At 35.5% G+C, this 18,648-nt stretch overlaps 1 protein-coding gene across 1 annotated transcript in view; it reads right to left on the bottom strand.

Annotated features, from left to right (window-relative positions):
- MSR1 (macrophage scavenger receptor 1) overlaps nucleotides 1–1,413 on the bottom strand; it is a gene marked incomplete at its 3' end in the record, with an annotated part of 80,723 nt that extends 79,310 nt beyond the window's left edge. Inside the window, exon 1 of the mRNA XM_080928336.1 lies at nucleotides 1,378–1,413. Within this exon, the coding sequence (XP_080784462.1) occupies nucleotides 1,378–1,389 (12 nt within the window). The 5' untranslated portion in view covers nucleotides 1,390–1,413. The remainder of the gene's footprint in view (nucleotides 1–1,377) is intronic.
- Nucleotides 1,414–18,648: the final 17,235 nt, after the last annotated feature.

Below are 18,648 nucleotides of genomic sequence, written 5' to 3'. Positions count from 1 at the left end.
CACCTTTAAAGTTAGTATATTTATGTATACTATGCTAAAAGTAAATGTTCAAAGATTCCTGTGAGTGGCTGAACTATTTTATGCCTTATGGTAGTGACATTCATCTTTGTTAGTAAAGTAGAAAAAGCATCAATGTTTGAATCAAAAACCAAAAGTGACAAAAAAGAATATGATCAAAATAGATTCTATCAAATTCTCAAAAATAAAAGCAGAAAAAATAAATTATAAAAAAATTAGCAAACTGGTCCTAACTGGAAAAATGAATGTACCATTCTTTGAGGCAAATGACTTTAAGAAAGCAGAAATTATTTCAAGAACACTGTATAACTTTTATATTTTTAAAATGCTAATTACTATCAATGTCAAGGAATACTAGGAAGACTAAAGTAACTTTAAGCTTGCCTAATACAGAGAAAGCTGGGAATAAACTGCACCAACATTTTCCCAGTTCTGTATTACTTTATGAGTTTTGCTTATTTTTTGCTTCAAGGCAGTTCTGTGAGTTCTATGGACAGAATCTATCTTGCATTTAGGAAACTAAGACTTAAATAGCTGTGTTACTTACTCAGTGTTATGGCTGGAAGTGCGGATTGTCAGGTTTGGAAGAGACAGTGTACTCACACAATGTGAGCTCTGTGCTAGTCCCTGAAACATCCATCATTCCAGTTCTGTGACTTTTCTGCCACAGTTCCACATGGCCAGTGATGACAACAGCACAATTTTATACTGTATAAGTCTTACTCATCCATCCAAATCACCCTAAATTGTAACATCTCCACCAAGAAGACACTTTTATAGCTTTTTTCTACCTCTACATCAGTAACTACTATTCATGTAGTAATTACATAAGCCAATTTTATTCTGTGGAAGAAGCTTGGGCATATGCTTTAAATTGAGAATGTCTTACAAAATTAACTGTATTCAGTTTATTTGTATTCTTTCCTCGTGTGTAATTCAGACTGGTACAGCAGAAGAGACTCAGGCACTGTTCACTATCTGAGCAAAAAATATTAATACAGCAATCATGTTAAATTCAGAAATGTCAGAATGGCAAGGAAGCACACCAACCTATTAAACATACTTTAAACAAAGCCAGCATTTTAACAAAACACACATAATTATGTGACAACTTTGATTGCTGATCTAATTATCAAGGAAGACATTGGCAAGAATTTTTACTATCATTTTACCTGTAAACAACAAAACTAAACTATTAGTGTAGAATAAGTTTTCTACTAGAAATTATGGAACAGAAACTTTGTGTCTGTCTGTCTGTCTGTCTCCCTTTCTCCCTTCCCCACCAAACACAGATTTGTACAAGAGTAGGCTCACACTATCAACACAAGTAATTTTAAAAAAATATCAATTAAAATGTACCTCTTTTGTCATTGCTGGTAATGAAGGCAGCACCGATTGTCCACTTCCCTCTCTTTACAACTGAAAGCTAAAATTTTTATCACATACTATTTCAGCTCCTGGGCTACAAGAAAAGGAAATGACACAGTTGTGTGTTGAAAATGTTTCTCTGAATTGTATTTCAATAGCCTTCTCATCAACGCACAAGTAGGCAAAATCTAAATTTGTCAGATAACTCATTCCCTTCCTTTAAATCACATTGGGAAAAAAAAAAAAAGAGAAGTTCAAAGTATAAGCAAGAAATTTGTAGCCGGGTACAAAATTGTTATTCCACCACCCATCCCTGGCTAATAAGTTATGTGTGATCTCTACAGCATTTATTACATCACACTGTGTTTTCTTAGAATCATACAGTGTTGACGAAGATACCATGTTTTGTTCTCTATCAGCCTTTCTCCACCCTGTCTTTGTAGGAAAGAGCAAAACAAAAGCCTAAAGAGCAAAACATAAGGAAAGGATACAGCATCGGACCAAAGTAAGCAACAATGGCACGGCTCACTTTATCTCTCATTGCAATACTCTTATTACAATCACTTCAGCAATTTATGAGACTATATTGGAGTAAAAGAGGCTGGAAAGCCAGCTCAAAAGAAAGGAAAACCTCTCCCTTCTGACACATAATCAGAGGATTTTTCATTTTCCTTATCCATTCAGTTATATAACAGTAGTTAGTTCAAGTATAACCACTTAAAAATTCAATATAGCATTCTTAAAATTTTACAACTAATGTTTCTGAAGAAGATATGTAACTTATGTTTTATAGGCAACAATTGGTGTTACAAACAGAAAGAATTGTTCCTCTTCCCCCCTCCTCCTCCCCTTTTTTATCTTCTTCTTATTATTGTTCTTATTCTTCTTATTATGACAACATATAATACATCTTTATTACAGTTTCTCCTCCTTACACTTAGCCCTTCAAACACCACCAGTCTCCATATGATTCACTCTCCCTCCATTTTTCTTCAGAACAGAACAGGCCTCTGAAGGATATCAACTAAACACAAGTTAAAATGAGACTAAAAAAAACCCTTGGCTAACCAAGACAACCCAGTCAAAGAAAAATTCTCCCAAAAGTAAGCAAAGAGTGAGAACCAACCCCACACCCACTGTTTGGAGTCTCCCCAAAATACCAAGGTATAAAATCATAATGTATATGGGAAGGATCCAGTACAGATCTATGCAGGCTCCGTGATTGTGGCTTTAGTCTCTGTGAGCTCTCACGAGCCCTGCTTAGTTGATTGTGGGGGTCATATTTTCCTGGTGTCCTTGATCATAATGATATTTTGTTATACTCATACATTGGTGCCTAGCAATTGCAATCAGAGGGGTTTCCTCTAGTAACATATAGGAATAGATGCAGAGAGACCAACAGCCAAACATTAGCCAAATAGAGAATCCAAATTAGGGATCCCCATTGGGTGCCTCTTCTCAGAGCATGGGAACCCCAAGGAAGAGGAATGAAAAGTTATATAGAATCCTGCTTCTAAGTAAATTGTGGTTCAAATCAGTAAGTGTAAGGCACCAGCCATGAGAAGGCAATGTGTGAAAGAACACAATAATAATAAAACATTTGAGAAACACAATCTCTAATCTAATAGTAATACTGTTTCTAGCAACAGTGTAGTGAACCCATCCTTAAGTTAACTAATAAAATTCTAAAAGTGGGAAGAGGGTGTAACACAGAGGTAGACCATGTGTGTAGCTCTTGACAAGGTGTCCTGGTTTAATCCCTAGCATCAATTTTTTAATTAAAACAAAAATAGTAAAAGAAACATTTAAATGAAGCATATAATTTCTAGCCATGAAGCATTAAACAAAAAAGAGAATCATAAATCTACCCACACTGAATGATGACAAAGCCTGTTTCACTATTTCATAGCCACATGGCTTAAGTTTCTCAAGATTTTAGAGAAAGAGGAACTGGAAACTGAGATCTCTCTCACTTTTTCTTAATCTTACTTGTGAATAAATCTGATTGTAGAGCATGGGGCATATGGTATCTGTCCTACAAAAATCACATCCCACAAGGCAGGAATGTGAACCTAGCACTCAGGAGAACAAGAGAGAAAAATGGGGAGTTTGAGGTCAACAAAGTATCTATTTAATTGTTTGAGAAAAAAACTACATTGTTAAATGTAGATAACCTGTGAATACTAGTTTGTATAAGTCACTCTTAAGAAGACTTTGACTAGTTCCATGTTGTGTTTTGTTTTGCATGTACTTTACGCTCATGGTAACTATTAGGTTTTCAATGCATACTGTCAAGCCCTTGAAAAAATCAAGTACTGACTAAAAAAATATTCACATAGTTTTATGTAAAAATTATTTTAATATCTGAAAAAACAGTACTGACAAAAATGTATAATTTTAAGCAAAAAATGTTTAAAATCTGAACATTTATCTTTGTTTTCTAAAATAAAGTCCTTCAAAAAAAAAACAAGAAAACTTTGACTATTTCTATGTTACATTTTGTTTTACATGTACTTTATGCTCATTGTAACTATTAAGTTTTCAATGCATACTATCAAACCTTTAAAAATATCAAGTACTGACTAAAAAATATATTCATACAGTTTTATGTAAAATTATTTTAAAATCTGAAAAAAGTACTGACAAAAATGTATTGTATAATTTTATGCAAAAATGCTTAAAATCTGAACATTTATCTTTGTTTTGTATAATAAAGTTCTTAAAAAATTAAAAAAAAAGAAGTCATAAATTCCCTCTGTCTCTGTCTCTGTCTCTGTCTCTCTGTCTCTCTCTCTCTCTCTCTCTCTCTCTCTCTCTCTCTCTCTCTCTCTCTCTCTCCCTCCACTCTATCTTCTTTCCACATATTCCAGGCCTGAATTTTTCCTTCTTTCTCTCTCCTCCTACTTTCTGTCCTTTTATGCCTCTACTACTTTCCCCAGACCCCCTTCCCAGGTCAAAAGTAAACTTCCTTAAAAATAAAAGAAGTCACACTTATGATGTCTTTCCAATTTTATGAGAATTTTCTAGACTAGGGTCAGCTGATTTTTTTAATCTATCTGTAAAATTGTTTTAAGTACATATATATATACATATATATATATAAACCCAATGCTAATCACCTTCTTTATTTCTTCATTCTCTATTTAATCAAATTGCTCATGTAAAAACAAAATCCCTTCTATGTACAAAAATGTTTTCTATCAACACATTTTGTTTTCATATCATTATATTTGCTTATACAGTTTATGATGTGTTATATAATATATTATATTATCTATTAGATATTATATATTACAGTATATAAAAAAATCCTTACCTGGAAATCAGGAAGAAAAGATTAAACTTAAACCAACAGGTAACTGAAACCAAGGGGGAAAATGATAAATGTAATACTTTTTATTCTCTCAGGCCTGATCAAGAACATTTTGAAAGGAGATGGTTTTGAGGATAAGGGTGTTTGCCACCAAATTTGATGAAATAAGTCTGTTTCACAGGATCCAGTTGGTAGAAGGAGAGAGTTAATTTCTTCAAGCTGTGCTCTGAATTCTACATGTGTATTGTGGAATGGTATCCCAGCCATCCCTTCAAAACTTAGAAGAAAAAAAAATCTAGAATTGTGGCTTGAAGATAAACTTAAGTAAAATTGCAAGATTGTGTGAGTCATCAGACATATCAGGTAGCCTATACCAATTTCAGAATGTTCTAAAATACATTATTTCTTTAACTTGGGTCAGCATATCTGCCATAGAGAATTGAAATGGAAATTTCTGATTTCTTTGGAAATTCAGTTGTGTCCATTCGATGTTGTGCTGAAGCAGACACATGAGAGGATGTGTGATGTTTGGAAAAAGGTTAAGTATAGCATAACAGACAGTGAACAACACTCTTGCATTGGTTCACATAGCAATGATTTGTTGGTCTTTGCTGATCTTTGCTTATCTTCACTTCTCATGACTTCATAGTGAGAAAAATGCCAAAAAAGTACTCATGGTATTCTGGCTGCTTCTTGCCACTTCTGTAGACTACTGAAGATTAGCACAGCCTTGGCATTTTCTTTTGGATTTAACTTCTCCTACTGGGTTGGTTTTGGTGTTTGTCTACTGGACTTCACTCCTGCTACTGATTTGTGTTTAGAATCTCTCCAAAGAGATATGTCTAAACAGGTCCACATCCCCCCTTTACTATTAACTTTTCTTCTCCCGTCTCTTTGATCACTGGGCTATAAGGGAGGTTGAAATACTTAAAAACCCTTATTAGAATAAATTTTGAAAAAACTAAGCCTATAGAGGGATGTGTGCATTCTTCATCAGAAGTATTACATTATAAATTAATAAAAAACATGGGTATACTGTAGGCCATTTGGATGTTCACCTATTACCAGCACTATAAGACATGGGTCTAGTTACTATATCTCATCTGACTTTAAACACATACTGACAGTGAAGGCTCTGTAAGATTAGCCTAGTACCCAGTAAAAGTTAAAATTTAATTAGGGAAATGGGTTGGAGAAACTGAATTGAATGCCCTAGGGTTCACTGTAGCAGAGGCATCCTGAACTTAGCAGACCTAATATTTTATATTTTCTAAGGGTTATATGTAAGCCTAAAGTTGGGACTAGTCATTAGTTATAAGATATACAATATGACATGAAAGGTTTGTAGAGAGGGCTTTGAAATTATTAGTACACAGAACCTGTCCAGATTATATGACCTTGATTTTCAGCATCAATGACACTTGTCACAGAATAACATGAAATTCCAACTCCTGGGATCTAATGATTTCCTCTGTTTTCCACAGACATTGCACCTACCTGCACTAACTCATATACATACACCAAAATACAGAATTTAATGTATTTTAAGTTATAAATAAATATATGATTTTTAGTTAATATTTGTGGGTTCTAAGGACAAACAATTGGGTTCACTTAAAACTGAGTTTAAGAACATGGAAATTGGTATACATTTCTAACTGAATACTGTAAATCTATAGAATAATCAAAACAATAAAAATATAGGCCTGTCCAGAGAACATTCAAAGTTGTGGATAATAGATACATAGAAACTGCTTCTTCTTTTTCTTTTTCTTTTTCTTCTTCTTTTCTTCTTCTTCTTCTTCTTCTTCTTCTTCTTCTTCTTCTTCTTCTTCTTCTTCTTCTTCTTCTTCTTCTTCTTCTTCTTCTTCTTCTTCTGGAAAGCATGGAATTCTCACATGAACCCCAAATCCCTCTCTTTTAGACATTTTACTGTCAACCTTTACAATAGTCTATTCAGATCACAAAAGAAAACTAAACCTGAATTAACATTGGATTCTAGGAACCAAGATGAATTCATAGCTACATTCATGACAAAGGAAGAAAACAATTCCTAAGGAATTGTGTCATAGGACAGACCACCCAACAAATGCATACAAATATGTACAAAGACAAATGTCAATGCCAAACCTCTGCACCAGGGTAGAATAGTCATCTTGGGGAAATCACACAGCTACCCTGAGGCAGCAATGGTATTTAAGAGACAACTTACTGATTGAGAGATGAGATAGTGATCATCTAGACCACACATTTACCAGGACCCCTTAATGCCTGCTTTTTAATTATTAACCTTAATTATCTTATGTTAATAATAAAGGGGGTTCTCCAATGACAAACTTAGGATCGTTGATCATTTTGGTTTTGCCTATTGGGCCTTATCAGGTGCTTGTCTTCTCTGATTTAGACTATTACTTGTGTCCTTAGTTGGCAGATTATAATCATGGTGTCATGGTTAATCTTCAGAGAAGCCTACAAGAGCCTTCGAATATGTCTCTGATAGTGTTTCTGGAGAGGTTTAACTGAGGAAGAAAAAGCCATCCTGACTGTGGGGAGCCATCTTGTAGTGAGGGGGGCTCTTGGGATGAATCAGAAGGAAGATACTAGCTAGACCCTAGAAGGGCTCCCTTTCTTGTATCCTGACTAAGGCCTTAATGTGATCATGGTTCATCTTCCCATTGCCACACCTTATTCCCCATGGATCACTTGATTCTTCTGAAAGCACAACCAGATGAATCCTTTCTTGCTTTCAGTTAGTTATTTTGTCACATAAATAAAATCATCACTAATACAATGGAGCGGCTCACTTGAGGTCTCTGCTCAATCCTAGTTTCTTGAGGCTGGTGAACCCAGCATTTGTACGATAACAAATGCCAATATTAGTCTTGACAAATACCAGAAAGCAAAGAAAAACAAAATGCAAGATTACTAAGACCTATGGCTCATTAGAGCCTTTAAACTTTCCTAGTTTTACCTAAAAACCCAAAACAAAAATAAATAAATAAATAAATAAATAAATAAATAAACTCCTAAAACTCCAGAGCGTGCAGGAATACTGTTTTGCTGTTCTCAGAAAAGAGAGCTGTGGTTATAAGCATATGTTAATCTTTCAGAGGAGTGATGTTCAATACTCAGCATCCATTTGGCAGCTTACATCTCTAAAATTCCAGTTTCAGTGGAGCTAACATGGCTCTCAGACATACATGCAGGCAAAATAACCATATATTTACCTGAAGAGACCACCTTTAGTAAATAGATATGGTCCCCAGAAGAGGCATGGAGCCACCCACCCATCTTAAAAAATTTAACCTAGAATTGCCCCTATATAAAGGAAATGCAGGGACAAAAATGGAGCAGAGACTGAAGGAAAGGGCATCCAGAATCCGGTCCACTGTGTGATCCATTTTATCTACAACACCAAACATGACACTACTGCAAATGTCAAGATGTGATTAAGACAGAAATCTTGCATGCCTGTCCTCTGAGAAGTTCTGGCAGCACCAGACTGAGACAGATGCAGATATTCACAGTCAACCATTGGACTGAACCTGGGGACAAGAATGAAAGAGTTAGGGCTGAAGGAGCTAAAAGGGATTGCAACCCCACAGGAAGAACAACAATAGCAACTAGCCAGACCACCCAGAGCTCCCAGGGACTAAACCACCAAGTAAAGAATATACATGGTCCATGGCTCCTTCTACATTTGTAGCAGAGGACAGGGAATCGTGCTTCATGTGAATGGATGGTCTTGGTCCTGTGAAGGCTTGATGCCCCAGGGAAGTTGGATGCTAGAGGGGTGAGCCAGGCATAGGTCTGTCAGTAAGGAAGCACCCTCTTAGAGGCAAAGGGGAGGTAGAGGGGATTGGGGGTTCATAGAGGGGAGACCAAGAATAGGGATAAAATTTGAAATGTAAGGAAATAAAATGATTAATAAAAATTAAAAATAAATAAATAAAAATTTTAAGAAAATGTTGAGTTTTTCAGACTGCAAAGGCATGAAATATCCTCTAAAGTATCTGACAATGGAGATAGGGAATCTACTACTTATCCCCTCCTTCAAATTCATGATCTGTTTTTCATTCATTTTTATTGTATGCACATAGGTATTTGTATATAAGTATATCATTCTAAATGGAGCCTACAAGTCCGTATAATTATGTTTAAAAATTATTTTTAAAAGGACGTATGTAGGGAAACCCAAAGTTTTAGCTTCTGAAGGCTGTATCTACAGAGACATTTAGCAAAATCAATACCTTGCTAAAATAATATAAAACCTTATATAAGTAAATCCTCAATGCCATGGGTCATGTAGTTCTTGGACAATTAGGGAAGTAAAATAAGCATTAACAAAATGATAAAGACCAATTATCATGAAAAGTTAGCTGTCTACAGGAGCCAACTCCCACATTTCACCATTTCCTTATAATTATGTCTCCCTCTAAAGAACCAGAAATGTAAGACAGATACTGAACATGAATCCTTTTGGGTTGCTATCTTAGAGTCATGAATATACATTTAAATAAATTTAGGCAAGTAAGACTACAAAATACTGTTGGGGGAAAGATGTAGTTTAAGTGAATTTAAGAGTTGTGGAGATGTCAATTAAATGATATCTAAGCAAAAAGCACCAAGAAAACACTTATCAAGAATGTCTAAACTCAAGGGATACGAACCTAGAAATTTCACAAAGAGAATCAGGTCTGTGGAGATGTCACATTTTGCAAAGGGTCTAGGATTTGCATTTGATACCCAGCACACACTTAAAAGCTGATAACAGCAGTGAGAGCCTACAAGTGCTAACAGGGCAGAGACAGATGACCCCTGAGAGCTCACTGTCTAGCTAGTCGAGCCAAGTTTGATAAATTGGTGAGATGTCTTGTCCTCCCAAAAAGGCAATAGCAACAAATCAGTGAAGGATAATCAAAGAAGGTACTGATGCTGACATCTAGCTTCCATACAGATGCCAAGCTCATGATTTTCTGCAGCATCTCTAAAAGAACAGTCCTTCTTTTATGCTTCAATCTCTGACAATAAAGATTAATTTTAAATGTTCCTACATCTCTGAGCGTGATTCACCCACAGATTCCAAAGACCCACCATGTGTGGAAGATAACAAGAGTCACAGAAACTCTTGCTTGATACTCAGGATTCTGCAATAAGAATATCAAAACTTTGCCTGACTCCCGGCTGCTTAAGGCCTTGCTCCTGGGAAAACTTTGCCCTCCTTTGAGTTTCTACCTAGAAAGCTAAGGACTGCTGTCTAGACTTAGTTTTTTTTTTCTAGCTCACAGCTGACAATAGGACTTGCTAATTTTAACTTTTGTCTTTTAGTTTCTAAACTATGAACTACAGGAACTTAAAGTTTTGAATCTCTTACTGTAATTTCGTGTATTTGTAAAACAGTCTAACAAACATTGGTAAATATCTAATTGTTATGTGATTAAATGGGATAAAATCAATTCAAGAAAGGATAGAAATTATACGCCATGTTATGTTCATATCTCATGGGATAAGGAGAGGAGAGGAGCCATAGCTCATTCTCACAGTCTCTGTTATTATGGGTTGATAAACTATACGTTAAAGATGATGAGACAGTTATGAAAAGTACTTTCTGAAAGTCACTTCATTCAAGAGTTCTATTCAGGATGGATGTTGCTTCATGTACTCCTTCTTTACTTCAGATATGCTCTCCACCTTGTCCCAGCCTTCCGCTTTACACAGAGGGCTGACACACATTAGTCAGAGTCAAGTGGCTGCCTGACATCCGGCTGCTGACCACACTGGTTCAAAGGGAAGTTAAGCAGTAGATGAAGGAAGAGAAGTTAATCTCCATATGAACTTCCACACAAAGTACAAAATTGAATCAGATGAATACAGTCTTAGAGTGCTTATAATGTTTTAAAGAATTATATGACTGTATAAACAAAAGTGTAAAACATGTCTGAGTCTATTGGGTAAATTCTTAACAGTAATATCTCTTATATTTGCATCATCCTTAATACCTGCCATTGTTGTGAGGATTTAAACCATCTTAGTTCTAGAATTATGTAGGTTCAAAATTTACTATATCTCAAGATTTGGATAATTTGATGAAAATTCCAAAAGTTAGTAAGCCAGGAAAATAATATGCCAGAACAACTCTCTCATTTTGAAGATGTCTACATCCTAATTTTCAAAAAAGAAATGCTCATTTCAGGTTAACGAGGAGCCACATTTGTGTATGGTATTAATTGCATTTATGGTCAACCTCTCAGCTGACCATATGAGAAATAGGTTGTTCTGGATCACTGGACTGATTCCAGTGAACTACTGTCCTAAGTAAGAACTGAAAACAAGAAAAGGGGAGTCAGAGCAAGTATGCTCTGGGGGAATAGATGAAAAGATGCAAGACTGTTGTCCTTGATGATGGAGAATGAAATCCTCTTGCTAAAATGTGTGAGCCGTACCCAAAATAAGAAAAACTAAGAACACATTATATTTTTATCTCAATCAATAAGAAAGCAATACTACCACATTAGCAGCTTGATTTCATTTCAGGCAGGTTCATTTTGAACATCGAATCTGAACATTGGTAGGAGAATACACTCTTGCTATTTATGCCACAGGTTGTATAGGCACAGCGCAACAGCACTGGAAGAACAAGTTTTCTAGTCTTTCTTAGTGTGATAGCAAATTACAAGTGTGAGTGGCCTAGAAACAGAAGTTTGTGCCTCCCAGATCTAGAGGTAATGGCAGGTCAGCTCAAATGGGATGTCATTATTCTACCTCCTCCGCAACATCTAGCCATCTTTGTGGAAGAGTGTGCAGAAAGATTCTATGAGCCAGAAGTGGTAGATGACTCTTAGAAATGAAAGGCTTTCTTGGCACATCAAGGCACATATGTAGTTACAGAGACTATGGCAAGATGTAAAAGACCTGTAAAGGCTCAAGCAAGGGAAACGAAAGTGATCAAAAAGTCCCACACTAGCCAATAATTCATTTGCCACTGAAATCTGCCTGAAGCTGTAACATTACTTTTCTTTTATGGAGGGACAGTAAGTATATCAACTTCACTCCAAGGGAGACCCCACACCCAGGAGAAGTTGAACATCACAAATCAGGCTGCCATTTTTGTTTTATTTTGCTTCTGTTTTATTTATTTTTTATTTATAGTACTTTATTTTATTCAATAAACATATGTTAACCCACAATTTCTGCATATCATCATAGAAGAAAATTTAATATTCCTCTACGTTGGGGTTTGGCGTCTCTTCTTAGACATGGGTTTATTCCTTGTCCTCGAATGTCTTGAGTGTCTCCAACTGAAAATTCATTGATGTTTTTATTTTTTTACACAGAATTCTGTAACAAAAATGAGTCTTTTGCAAACAAAAATTTGGCTTTTATTTCCTTTTTAATTGACTATTTTATTTATTTACATTTCCAATGTTATTCCCTTCCCAGTTTTACCTCCGCAAGCCTCCTATCTCATCTACCCTTCTGCTGCCTCTAAAAGGATGCTCTCCCACCCATCCACCCACTTCAGTTTCATTTTAGGAGAGTTAAAAAACACAAAGAACATAAAGATAAGAAGGATGGAAGATGAGGTTAGATCCCGGGAGATGTTAAGGAGAAATGTGAGCAAAAGATGCATGAAATTCTCAGATAATATATAACTATATTTTAAAGATTAGCAATAGCATTAGGATCTCAGAAATCACATCATCTTTTGTGCTAAATTTTGCCTCATCTCTGGAACAGGGGACCTATCCTGGGATTAAGTTCCCTAAGCACAAAATCAAAATGAATGATAAGAAGAGCTATTTTTCTTTAATTGCAGAATCCAAATCGGTTTTGTGAGGTTTGAGCTATGGGATGACAGTGATCCGGTTTGCAGAGGCAAGTGGAGGTCACTGAAACCCTCTGGGGAGAGAAATCCGGGGCCAAAGGTAGTAATCACTCTGTGCTGCTTCTACAGCAAGTTAAGTGACACAAGGTTACACAATAAAGTGTTTCTTGTTCTGAGATTGTCAACTGCTTCACTGATGTGCAGGTGGTTGCCCTCTAATGGGCATGAACGCAGAAAATAAACGCTGTATGCTGTTGTTCATTCAGAGTTTTATTAATAAAATATTCTAACAGACTTGCTGCATCAGAACAAGAAATACTTGATTGTATCTCTCATGCTAGGAACCTCCTCGGAACAAACTTCTTCAACCACCACACACACACAGTGGAGCCATTTAGCAGAGAGAGAAATGATTAATGGCTGAAAGAGAAAGTCAAATGTTTTCTCTATACAGAACCAATCTGGTCCAGGCTTGTGCAGAGGTCCCTTCATGTTGCATTTCTAATACATAAACAACATACCTTACTCAAAAGCTTCCTGTTATGGCCTTACCCATCACACACACACACAGATTACCTCTGACTTCTTTCAATGAGGGATGATGATTTCTTAATGGAAAATACCCTGCCCTGAAGATGTCAGCTTGTTCTTCTAGCTTTCAGGCCTTCACATGGTGTCAAAGCAACAGACACACGGACTGTCTCAAGCAAACAAGGATGCACACCATCACTATTACTAAACTTCTAATAGAAAGTATACAGATAAATGTGTATATATGTATATATGTATGTGTATATGTATGTATATATATATATATATATATATATACACTATAGATGAGCACAAGTTAAAAGATTTCAGAAGTGAATTCATTTTATTTTAAGAAATTTTAATTGATTAAATCTCTGTTGTCATTATCATTAAATCTACTTTCTTTTAGAAGTAGATTTTTATAAATGTTCAGATATGTAATAGGAAAAAATATAACAAAGGAATGAATCACCATTAATTTTTGGCTCTCTGAAATTTTTTTAATACAACTTTTTGCCCACATTTTCAAATAGTATAAAAACCAGGACATACATACTCCTAATATATTTCAAATTAAAAAGTTAATAAATATTTTATATTTATATATTCTCTAGCATATAATTCATCATTATTAACATGTATTTTATACACAAAGTACTCTTAAATGTTTAATTCTTTGTGTGCTCTTGGAACGAACACAGGGCTTCCCTCTTGCCAGAATGTTCTATACTACTGACCTAATCAATCGGTAATGAAACTGTGGTACAGCTACAGAATGAAATCATATGCAGCCTTAAAAAATGTAATCTGAAGGTAAATGAAAAAGCTAGAAATAACCATCTTGACATATAACCCAGACCTCAAGAGACAGGTATTGGATGCTTTGTCTTAAATGTAGATGTTAGGTTTTAGGTTTTAGATGCATGTGTTTGAATATGAATAATCAGTGAGCATTGGTAGTACTTAAGGCCAAGGAGGAAGAAGCAATTTTCCAAGGAAGGAGAAATAGAGTATAGTGTTATAATGACACAAAGGAGAAACTATTAGTCAGTAAATTAAATAAAGATGGGGATGGGTGCGCAGGATATTAATGAAGTCACTATATGATAGGGAGACAATGCTCCATTTGCATATCTCATGTCACTAAGCAAAACCTTCAATGCCAGGAATCATCTACAATGTATTGAGTTGTTGGCCTAACATGTCCCATAAACTATGCCAAAATACCACAGGCAAGTGTCAATGTTATTGGCGAAGTCTATAAACTAATGGTAATGTCTATGGTTGAAGACATGCTTACTTATTATTGAACATGCAGAAATTAAACTAGTTTCCACTTCTGTTCATGATAAGAAAGATAATTTTTGCACATTAGCAGAGGAGAACCATAATCATCTATTTTACTCCACTACAAATCCTGGAATCTGCTGCAGTGACCTTTCTGCTGTGTACACTTGAGTGATAGTGACACAATTGTTATGGGAGTAATCACAGTCCCAAATTTCAATGAAAAGTAATTAAATGATCTTCCATTCTTGTTTATTCTTACAGATTCTATGAGGTTTTATATCCTCCCAGTCAATTTTTATTCCTTAAATTAACCAGAATTGTTTCTCTTATCTTATAAAGATCCCTGATATAAATATAAAACAGCTGGTGCAGATGGAAAAAGGTACCAGTAATTCTTTCTTTCTTGGTTTCCTTTAAGACCTTTGCTCCATGTTTCTGTCTCATGTCTCTTTCTTCTCTCTATCCATAGGTAATACTTCTCCATCCCCTATGTTTCTGAATAGCTTTCCCCCCAACCCTCTCTCCCAATTCAGTTTTTATAACATGAAGTTTAATAGCTTAAATTTTCATCAATTCCATTTAAAACATCCAGCTATTTCTATCAAGTCATGACAGCATGACCATACAGAAACTTTCAAGACATTTTCCATATTTATTTATAGTCCTCCAATGTCTCATGAATTTGGGAATATATTTTGTTGTTCTTAGAAAGGATCCATTTAAACCATTCTTTCAACTGTAGAAATTTAAAGACAAAAATCCCCATTGTCAAAGTCTAAGGAGAAAAACATATATAAATATTCATTAAGTAGGCTCTAGTGATAGGACAGTTTTTAGGACACGAATTTTCAAAATTCGTCTGACAAAGAGCAGTAGGCACAGTGATAAGAATTAAAGAGAGCAGCTATATTTTGTCATTTGCCAAATAGAAGAAGCCCTCACAGAGGTCAAAAACATAGCTTCATGTTTTGAATAGTACTTCAAAGGGGAGGAAGATTTCTAAAATGGAAAAAAAAAGTTGCTCAAGATTACATTTTTTTTTGACAATTTGCAAATATCATATTTTTTCAGCATTGATTCAATAATGTTTGCTGTGCATATGCTTCACAAGTGTGCTCTTGTACTCAGGGAAGAATCTGTTTTTGAAGATTCCATTTTTAATAATATGAATGATGATGAGCTTTCTATATCTAGATGTGAATACAATTTATCTTAAGAATATCCCTTTACTATGCAAATGCCTTTGGAAAATGCAAATGAGTTCATCTCCATTTGTTATAATACTTAAAACATACATATGCATGCACATACACATACACATATACATATACATAGCACTTTACATAGAATTATCATAACCCATGGGAGCAGGTTTCTATGGCTGGTTTTTCTTCATATGAAAAAGATGTTTATTTGTGTATTTGTTCTCTTATTTTAGTTTACTTAGGTAGAAAGTGGCATACCTATTTTTCCATCTTAAAGCTGAGAACAAAGGCACTATACTTATGCTTAAATATACCTACAGGCCAAAGAGAGATTAAAAAGAATTGCTTGAAAATTGGTGCTGACATTGTTATATTTACATTGGGAAATGCAAAAAGACACTAGTAGCCATCTGGTATCAAGTACCATCTGGTAAGAGCTGCTTACCTGTTGAATCTAACTTCTAGGAAATACTTTGTAGCATCAGTTAAAAAGGTTACTTAGCTTAATATTATTATTAGTCAAGTAATAAGAAAAGGAAAACTGTAACTAAAATTTCTTTTAGACAGTAACTAAAGCCAAAAGTTAGCTTCAAAGTTTTCAAAATATATAAAAGTGTTTGATATTTACTGCATCTCCCATTGGTTTACTGTCAAATAGGAAGCCGTAAGTTCAATATACAATATTTAAAAAAACAACATAAGAAAATGACATAGTAGTTCTCCCCTTAGGCTTACACCATGAGATTGAACAGACGAACTTTTATGATTTCCATGACACATTGTCCGCAGAGTGCAATGTTGTCTCAAAATGTCAAAGATAAATAAGAAATAAAATCATTGCAAAAATAAAAGACAAATAATGAAACCTGAATCACCTTCACTAACATTTATATTGTTCTTCCAAATTCGTAAACTCTTCAGAAATATTCACTGACTTACTTGTTAATTTCTGCAGCTTCTATGCCTGATTCTTGAAGAACAAATGGTTTTGGCCCACCAATTTATCCAGCAATTCAATGAAAGCATTTGAGCTCACAATAATGAAATATGTAATTTCGTTTTTTACTTTTTAAATTTAGTCTTTTAAAGTTTGACGGTTTATTTTATTTAATTTGCACAAGTATTTTTCCTTCATGTATGTCTCTGGAGCATGTGTCTTATACAGAAAGCTCCAAAACACACGTGTACTTTCAGTTAAAGATTGTTGTTGCCACCATATAGGTGCTGGCAACAGAATTCTGTTCCTCCACAAAAGCAATAACTGCTATTAACCACCGAGGTACGTTTCTACCACTTTATATATTAGTCTTTAACAAGATTCTTTTTATTTTGGCATTTCCACAACAGAAATGTAATTTTTGCACATAACATATTATTAGAAAGATCTTTATCATGCATATCATGCACAATGTATAATTATCTAATTTGCATGTAGAATCTACTGTTACAGCCCTATAATAAAAAATCTGAACCTTGAGGCATGCTATTTGGTTTCAAACGTTGAATATAGTACTTACCTATTATATATCATCTTGTGCAATTTATTTAAACCCTGTACCTACCTTTTCCTTTAGAATAAAAAGGATAAAGTTAAGCCACATGGTAGACTTGTAAAGGAGCTTAAGCTTCTGCTTTTCCCAATAACACCATTTAAGAATGGATGTCACCCTTCTGTAGCCCAACTTGACACCCATTCCATGGACAAGCATCAATCCCTGACACTATAAATGATGCTCTGCTGTGCTTGTAGATGAGATTCTAGTATAACTGTACTCTGGGAGGCTCCACCCAACAGCTGACTTAGACAGATGCAGTTACCCACAGCCAAACAGTGGATGGAGCATGGAGACGCTTATGGAAGAACAATAAAAAAGATTGAGGAACCCTAAGGAGTTAGGGACGCCACAGGAATACTAACAGAATCAACTAACCTGGGCCTTTCTGTTCTCAGAATCTGAACCACCAACCAAAGATATACACAGACTGGACCTAGGCTTCAAGACACATATGTAGCAGATGTGCAGCTTGATCTTCTTGTAGGTCCCGAACAACTGGAATGGTTGCTATCACAAAAGCTGTTGCTGATACAAGGAATATACTGTACTAGCTGGGCTACTTTGTTTAGACTCAATAGGAAAGGAAACATCTACCCTCCAAGAGACTTGAAGTGCCAGGGTGGGAAAGATAATCAAAGGAATTGCACCATCTCAGAAGAGAAGATGGGGAATGGGGAAAGGATTGTGGGAGCGGGGTGGCCAGAAGGAGATCAGCGATCTGGATGTAGAGTGAATACATCAAAAGTATTAAATTAGCTTTCCAGTCTGAACGTGAGGCCTGAGTTGACCTTGGACTCTGGTTCCTCACCCAATCTCATAATACCCAGAGGAAGCCTGCCACCCAGGTGCTCTAACATACCCAGTATCACCAAAACACAGGATCATAGGAACACAGGTGTCCTAAGAGTTCCAGGATCACAGGATTACAGAGGAAACTTGAATCTCAGGGACACTGGAGCTCTGACATACTCAAGGACATCAGAAGCTTATTCACACTGGAATTTCAGTACATCAGAGGCAGCTTGACTCCCAGGAGCTCTGACATACTCAAGATCGAGGATCACAGAATCATAGAATCACAGAGACCCATGGACTCTGAGGTTTTCTGATACACCCAGTATCTCAAAAAGGACATACTCCAGTCAGAGACAGCTAGGGTGGGTAGCACTAGAGATAAGAAGATGGTGAGAGGCAAGCACACAAACATAATCAAAAGAAACTAAGGCTACTTGTCATTATTAGAACCAAGTTCTTCCACTACAGCTAGTTCTAGAAATCCGATCACACCTGAAAAGCAAGATTCCGATTTAAAATCATCTCTTGATGATGATAGAGGACCTGAGGAAAGACATAAATAATGTCCTTAAAAAAATACAGAAAAACACTATCAAACAAGAGAAGGAATTGAACAAAACAATCTAAAATCTAAAAAGGGAAATAGAAACAATAAAGAAATCACAAAGGGAAACAGCCCAGGAAATAGAAAACTTAAAAAGAGATCAGGAATCATAAATGCAAGTATCACCAACAGAATATAAGAGA

The sequence above is a fragment of the Micromys minutus genome (assembly GCF_963924665.1).
Source record: "Micromys minutus genome assembly, chromosome: 14".
NCBI classification, from domain to species: domain Eukaryota; kingdom Metazoa; phylum Chordata; class Mammalia; order Rodentia; family Muridae; genus Micromys; species Micromys minutus.
This window is presented reverse-complemented; position numbering and strand designations above follow the sequence as displayed.